This window comes from Chiloscyllium plagiosum, chromosome 6, assembly GCF_004010195.1.
Source record: "Chiloscyllium plagiosum isolate BGI_BamShark_2017 chromosome 6, ASM401019v2, whole genome shotgun sequence".
NCBI lineage: Eukaryota > Metazoa > Chordata > Chondrichthyes > Orectolobiformes > Hemiscylliidae > Chiloscyllium > Chiloscyllium plagiosum.
Window position 1 is genome coordinate 955416 of NC_057715.1, and position 7149 is coordinate 962564.

At 40.9% G+C, this 7149-nt stretch overlaps 1 protein-coding gene across 3 annotated transcripts in view; it reads right to left on the minus strand.

The window, feature by feature from the left end:
- The window catches only part of LOC122550422 (matrix metalloproteinase-20-like), a 27091-nt gene that overhangs the window by 4568 nt on the left and 15374 nt on the right, over positions 1-7149 (minus strand). For all 3 annotated transcript variants that reach the window (XM_043691132.1, XM_043691131.1, XM_043691133.1), the window contains exons 4-8: positions 4779-4904; positions 2911-3072; positions 901-1021; positions 655-788; positions 45-204 (exon numbers count right to left, since the gene is read on the minus strand). In XM_043691132.1, the coding sequence (XP_043547067.1) occupies positions 45-204; positions 655-788; positions 901-1021; positions 2911-3072; positions 4779-4904 (703 nt within the window). The remainder of the gene's footprint in view (positions 1-44; positions 205-654; positions 789-900; positions 1022-2910; positions 3073-4778; positions 4905-7149) is intronic.

Below are 7149 nucleotides of genomic sequence, written 5' to 3' on the forward strand. Positions count from 1 at the left end.
TTAAAGGCTGGACAGCAAAAACAATAACAGTCAATAATACTTACCTCCAGTACATCGTCCCCACAAAGAATATTAGCTTTTTTGTCTGTTGAATAAATACTACTGCATCGATTTGCTTCACATATGCTGGAAATCCAAAGAGGGAGATAGATTTAGAGGAGTTTTGACTACGTCCAAAATGGCTGTAAGTCCAAAATTTTGATCCTGCAAATGAAAGAAGTGTTTAATTATAAATCCCATTCAAGGGCAACCAGGAGTGTACCACAGGTCAGCAATCAGCTCACATCTGTTTGATATCCATGCTGGAGTTATGTTGCAGTCTTAATTGTATTTATTTTTGATTTTGAAATTTGTTGGATGAACCACAATGGTCTTTGCCTCTGCTTCCGTATAAAGTTAAAACATTAGGCAGTTAAATACAAATTCAACTAATTTATTTTAATCTTACTAGTTTCAATCTAATGTCAGGGTTAGAGTGGTGCTGGAAAAGCACAGCAGATCAGGCAGCATTCGAGAAGCAGGAAAATCAACGTTTCGTGCAAAAGCCCTTCAAAACCTTCCTCAATCTAGTCCCAGTCTTGCTCTGTGTTAGCTGTATTCATATCGTTTCAATTAATCTCTACTTTGGAAGCAATGTAGAATAAATTGAGTTACCTTTGAAAAAATAAATAATATCGTCCTCAGGAATTTCACAAGCAGCGTCGATGCTCGATGGGAGACCATGCCAGATATCTTGGATAGTGATGAACTTGGCATCAGCTACTTTTGGTTCTGTTCGCCAGAAGTATCTAACCAACACATCAAACCACATGCACCATTAACCAAACTGCTTATGAATCAAGGAGCAATGTCAATATCCATATTATACAAAAGATGGGCATATAAATTATAAACTTTTACTTATTTTTGAAGAGCAATATTTCACCATGTGCACTGGTGGCAGCATCAAATGATGTGGAGGAATCACATTTATCTGTTATTAGTGGTTCTGCAGATTGTTGACGATACATTCGTATGAATCCTAAACAGAGAAAGAAGTATTTATTGCAAAAGAAAAGATTAAAGTTACTATTGAATAATATTGTAAAACTATTGAAAATAGACATGGATTTCACTTATTCCCTCATTGTCGCGATTAGTGAAAGAGTTTGTGAATTTGGACTGGGCAGGAAATGGAGATGTGAGGTTGCTGGAAAACTGAGGGGATCTCAGGATGTCATCCCTAGTGTTATGCACCTGCCACAAGCACAAGTGTAATAAAATATTTTGTAAGGCATATTTGGTTGTTTTTGTTAATTGATTAAAAATGACCTTTAATTTGGGATTTCAGTAGCCTGTTAAGTAATGTTTAGTCTATGTCCCTTTCAGTTTGCTAGTTATATAAAAGTTCAAAAATCTGAAATGTTGTCTTTTGGCTATTTCCATCAAATGTTGGTGATACACCTCTTTTTATGACCTAGTAGCCTCTAGTGCAATCTTAACACTTGGCTCCAGATTGAAGCTGATACAAGGAATGAGAAGGTCTGTGCTATTGAGAATGCCACCTCATTATAAGCAGCTTGTTCAGTTCAGTTCAATTATCAGCTAGTGCCCTGGAATCCCACACTGGGGCTCTGAGTAGTCTTGATTCCCCCAGGGCTACTCTGGGACTTGTCCTTCTGGGATAACAGATTCCTTTAAGATAAAGGCATTGTTGAAAAATTGAGAAAAAAAATGAGCATTGTTTTCCATCTCAGGTGCTGCTGGAACTAAATAGCTGGGTGTCAAGATTTATAATCCCTTTCTATTCAAATGGGCAGTGATACTTTTCAGCAAAGTTTGTAATTCCACACGGACGCGCCTTTCTTCTTTGGTCTTTCATCCCTGGTCTTTCAGGATTCCAAGGTTTCTAAAACAAAATGTCACAACGTATTCGTCATGCTGCTAAATGTTCGTGAGCAGGAGGTGAAATCTCTTGTTCAAACAACAACGAATCGGAAAGTTCTTTTATGGATTGATGAACATCTGATTGATTCTGATGCGGATGCTTTCAAAACAACTGGAAATCGTTGATGTTCAAATTTGGCAGCCATTGACAGTGCATTGTCTGTGATAAAATTAAGCGGCAGGTCTAATGGGGGACTGTGTGACATCACTGCATCATGACGCTCCTTAAAAACCACGGTTTCCGAAAGCACCTTTCCTTTAAGTGTGGACTCTGTTTGTTTTTGCTGTAACTGGTTGTATCTATTTGTTTCTCTTTGTATTTTTTGATTTATTTATTTTTCTTTGTATGTGTTTGTTTCTGTTGTGACCAATTTAGGAAAAAATGAGCTAACACCCCTCCATAGACATTAAAATCCCTCACTTCAAAAAGCAGTGACACAAAATATTCCCAACAGGAATTAGCCATATTAAGGGAACCAAGGGACTATTGTATTCAGAATGAAAAAGCAAGGGAAACAATTGAGATTTAACCACAAACATTGACAATACTCTCTCCGAACCTCTTTAAGCTCACACTTGTATACAACACTTGTATACAACACACCATCTGGAAACCATGAACATTCAATTTAAATGAATGAGTGATGATAACAGTGAAAAATCAAGCAAAATATGACATAAAATAAGAGTGTATGATGTTGATATGTTATTTTTAGATCAAGTCCTTAAATCTGTTTTCCAACCAAGAAACATAATCTACATGCATTTTGGAACCATGCAAATTAAGTTTGTAACATTGGAGAAGATGAAAATATCATTAGAGACCATTTTAAAATGATAACCATTCAGCTTTACTGAGTCAGTATCCAAATGTTAGGAAGCAGACAGGGGAACATCTTTTGTTTTCTAATAGTCATTCTGTGATTAATTTAATAAGTGTTATACCTTTTCTATTTGTTATGTTTAAAAAAATAATGGTCATACCATACAGATCCTGTACAGCCATGATGTCATCCCATGAAAGAGAGAATATATTTGATCGACCGTATTTGTACGTAGGATACATCACAGCAGAACGATGCCTGGAGTGACCAAGCCCCAGTGCGTGACCAAATTCATGGGCAGCAACATGAAATAGGTTGACACCTTAAAGGAAATAATTTCATTAGAAACAAACTCACAATGAGTGACATGCAATGAATGGTAATACATCGACAGCTTGAGATTTCCACATCTCTTTCTGTCTACTTTATTTTGTCTGTTATAAACAGCACCTCCTGCAACAAGGATTCCTAAGTAACTTTGTGGCATAAAACTGACATATTAATATTTCAGAATTAACAGGCATTTTTCTCCCAATGAGGTCAAGCCCAGTTAACAATGTTTCAAATTAGAATATAAATTAGTTTTCCTTTAACTTTGGAAAGTCTTGATGTCAGGGATGGTTAGCATGGCTTTGTTAATGGAAGGTCAAACCTTACAAACTTGATTGAATTCGTTGAAAGGGGGATTGACAAGAGGGATCGATGATGGCAGTGTAGTGGATGCTGTCTTTTAGTAAGGGACAGTCCCACATGGCAGACTGCTCAATAAAGTCAAAGCTCATGGCATCCAGGGCAATGTGTCCAACTGGATCCCGAGTGACTCAGCTACAGGAATAAAGGGTAGTGATCGATGGCTGCTGTTGCGAATAGAAAGCTGTTTTAAGTGATGTTCCACAGGGCTCAGTGTTGGGATCCCTACTATCTGTTTTATACATCAATGATTTGGACCTGAACATGAACATAAAAACTGGCTGCGTAGTGTATGGCAGAGCTGTAAGCTCCACCATGATATAGATGGGTTGGAGTGGGTAGGATAGTGGTAGATGGAGTTCAACTCTGATAAGTGTGAGGTCATGCACTCAGGGAGGTCAAACAGTGAAAGGGAATAAACAATAAATGGGCATAAACCGAGAGGGGGAGATGAAGTGAGAGATCTTGGTGTGCATGTAGAGAGGTCCCTGAAAGCAGTAATACGGCTGGATAAGGTTTTACAGAAGGCATTTGGAAAGCTGTCTTTCATTAACAGAGGTATACAATACGAAAGAAAGGACCTAATGATGAAACTGTATAAGACACTGGTGAGGCCACAACTGGAGGATTGTATGCGGGGCTGGTCACCACATTACGGGAAAGATGGAATTGCTTTGGAGAGAGAGTGGAGAGGATTTACCAGAATGTTGCCAGGGCTGGCAAATTGTAGTTATGAGGAGAGATTGGAGAGGTTGGGGTTGTATTCCATGGAACAGAGAAGGCTGAGAGGTGACATGATTGAGGGATACAAAACTGTGGGGGGGCAGAGACAGACAGGAGGAACCTGTTTCCTTTGGCAGAGAAATCAAAAACCAGGGGCCGGAGCTTCAAGCTAAGTGGCAGAAGGATTAGTGAGGAAAAAGATTTTACATGGACGGTGTCTGGAATTCACTGCCTGAGTTGGTGGTGGAGACAGAGATCCATGCACCTTCAGAGCTGTAAGCTGCAGGCCCATGAGTCCTGTGCAGGAAGAAGGGATCAGAAAGGGTTTCTGAGTGCCCTCGGGTCGGCATGTACAAGATGGGCCAATAGCCCTATTCCATGCTGGATCATTTCCACGGGTTGATGGTTCTAACTGTAGAACTTTGCCCTTTGGAGAACTACAGATTAAAGGAGGTTGGGAATTCAGATTATTTCTAGCACTTCCAGAAAATAAACTATCTACTTCGGTGGACAAGGGGTCAATGCATTGGATTAACAGAATCAATTGGATGTTCCTGTATGTTTAACCCTCACTATAAACCCTAGATTTTCAGTGCATTTGTTGAGAATCTTTACCATAGTCTCCTATTGTCCAATCCTCCTCCTGATCAAAATGAATATTCCCTCCAATACCCGGTCCAGGTGAAAATGCATGAGCCAAAGTACCTCCACGTCCATCGAATGGAAAATTATCACCATGAACTACCAAAGGAGTGAAGATAAAAAAAAAGCAGCAATGTCAGAAACAGAACCACAGTCCGAATGGTTTATTGTTGCATTGAGTTCATTGTACTTGATAATGCATGGTGGTAATATATAACAGTGGACTGAACAGGACCAACACACTCAGGAATAACCATAATCAACAAAACAGAAACTGCTAGTAAAGCTTAGCAGGTCTGGCAGCATCTGTGGGAAGAAATCAGAATTAACATTGCAGGTCTGGTGACTTTGTTAGTAACAATATTACCTGACAACATATTTAATGCAATGAAACATTAACAAATAACCCTTCAGCCAAGTCTGCAGACCCCAAGAACAGTATGAAGTGAAAGAATACCCCTGTCATATAAGGAACTATTAGGGCAAATGATCATTATATAAATGATTTGGATGTGAGCATAAGAGGTACAGTTAGTAAGTTTGCAGATGACACCAAAATTGGAGGTGTAGTGGACAGCGAAGGTGGTTACCTCAGATTACAATGGGATCTTGATCAGATGGGCCAATGGGCTGAGGAGTGGCAGATGGAGTTTAATTCAGATAAATGCGATAAGTGCTGCATTTTGGGAAAGCAAATCTTAGCAGGACTTATACACTTAATGGTAAGGTCCTAGGGAGTGTTGCTGAACAAAGAGACCTTGGAGTGCAGGTTCATAGCTCCTTGAAAGTGAAGTCGCAAGGTAGATAGGATAGTGAAGGCGGCATTTGGTATGCTTTCCTTTATTGGTCAGAGTATTGAGTACAGGAGTTGGGAGGTCATGTTGCGGCTGGACAGCAAGTTGGTTAGGCCACTGTTGGAATATTGTGTGCAATTCAGGTCTCCTTCCTATTGGAAAGATGTTGTGAAACTTGAAAGGGTTCAGAAAAGATTTACAAGGATGTTGCAGGGTTGGAGGATCTGAGCTACAGGGAGAGGCTGAACAGGCTGGGGCTGTTTTTCCCTGAGAAAAGATTTACAAGGATGTTGCCAGGGTTGGAGAGTTTGAGCTACAGGGAGAGGCTGAACAGGCTGGGGCTGTTTTTCCCTGGAACTGAGGGGTGACCATATTGAGGTTTATAAAATCATGAGGGGCATGGATAGGATAAATGGACAAGGGCTTTTCCCTGGGGTGGGGGAGTCCAGAATTAGAGGGAATAGGTTTAGGATGAGAGGGAAAAGATATAAAAGGGACCTAAGGGGCAACTTTTTCATGCAGAGGGTGGTACGTGTATGGAATGAGCACACTATGGACAATTTAGCATGGCCAATTCACCTGACCTGCACATCTTTGGACTGTGGGGGGAAACTGGAGGAAACCCACGCAGACATGGGGAGAATGTGCAAACTCCACACAGTCAGTCGCCTGAGACAGGAATTGAACCCGGTTCCCTGGTGCTGTGAGGCAGCAGTGCTAACCACTGTGCCACTGTGCTACCCACAGATGAAATTGTTCGGTCTGAAGAAGAATCTCAAACACAAGGCTGAGATATTTAGGGCAGGAATTCCTTGACTAAGGTGGAGTGATTAAAATTGAGGATGCTCAATAGTTAGAATAAGGGGGGTTCCGGTATATCAGAAGGTTGTGAGGATGCAGGGGAATAGAGAGAGAGGGAGCAGCAAGACCATGGAAGTTTTGAAAGCAAAGATGAGAATTTTCAAATCAATATTTTGTTTAATTATTCGTCTGTATAAGTCAGTGACCAGAGGATTGACAGTGACTGTCTGAAAGTTAGGACTATTCCAACGGGGATTCGATAAGTTCAGATTTACCAAGAATGAGGAAGCAGTCCGTCAGAGTAAATTAGTCTGGACATAATAAAGATATGGATGAAAGTTCCATCAGACAGGGCTGAAATCAGATATTGTCGAGGAAGGGGAAATCCACCCATCATGTTGGTGGGACTGGTCTGTGGTCAGAAACCTATCAGATGGTAGACAGTGACACGTGTTGTTGCACCTGGTTTGTCATTGTTGGACCGGGCTGATTGGAATGAGGTATAGGGCTTGATCTCTTAGAGCTTACCCAACCAGTGCTACCTGTGGGCTGAGTGGGGCTACACCTTGTCTTGCTTTTGTTGTGGTTCTGTTCGCCGAGCTGGGAATTTGTGTTGCAGACGTTTTGTCCCCTGTCTAGGTGACATCCTCAGTGCTTGGGAGCCTCCTGTGAAGCGCTTCTGTGATCTTTCCTCCGGCATTTGTAGTGGTTTGAATCTGCCGCTTCCGGTTGTCAGTTCCAGCTGTCCG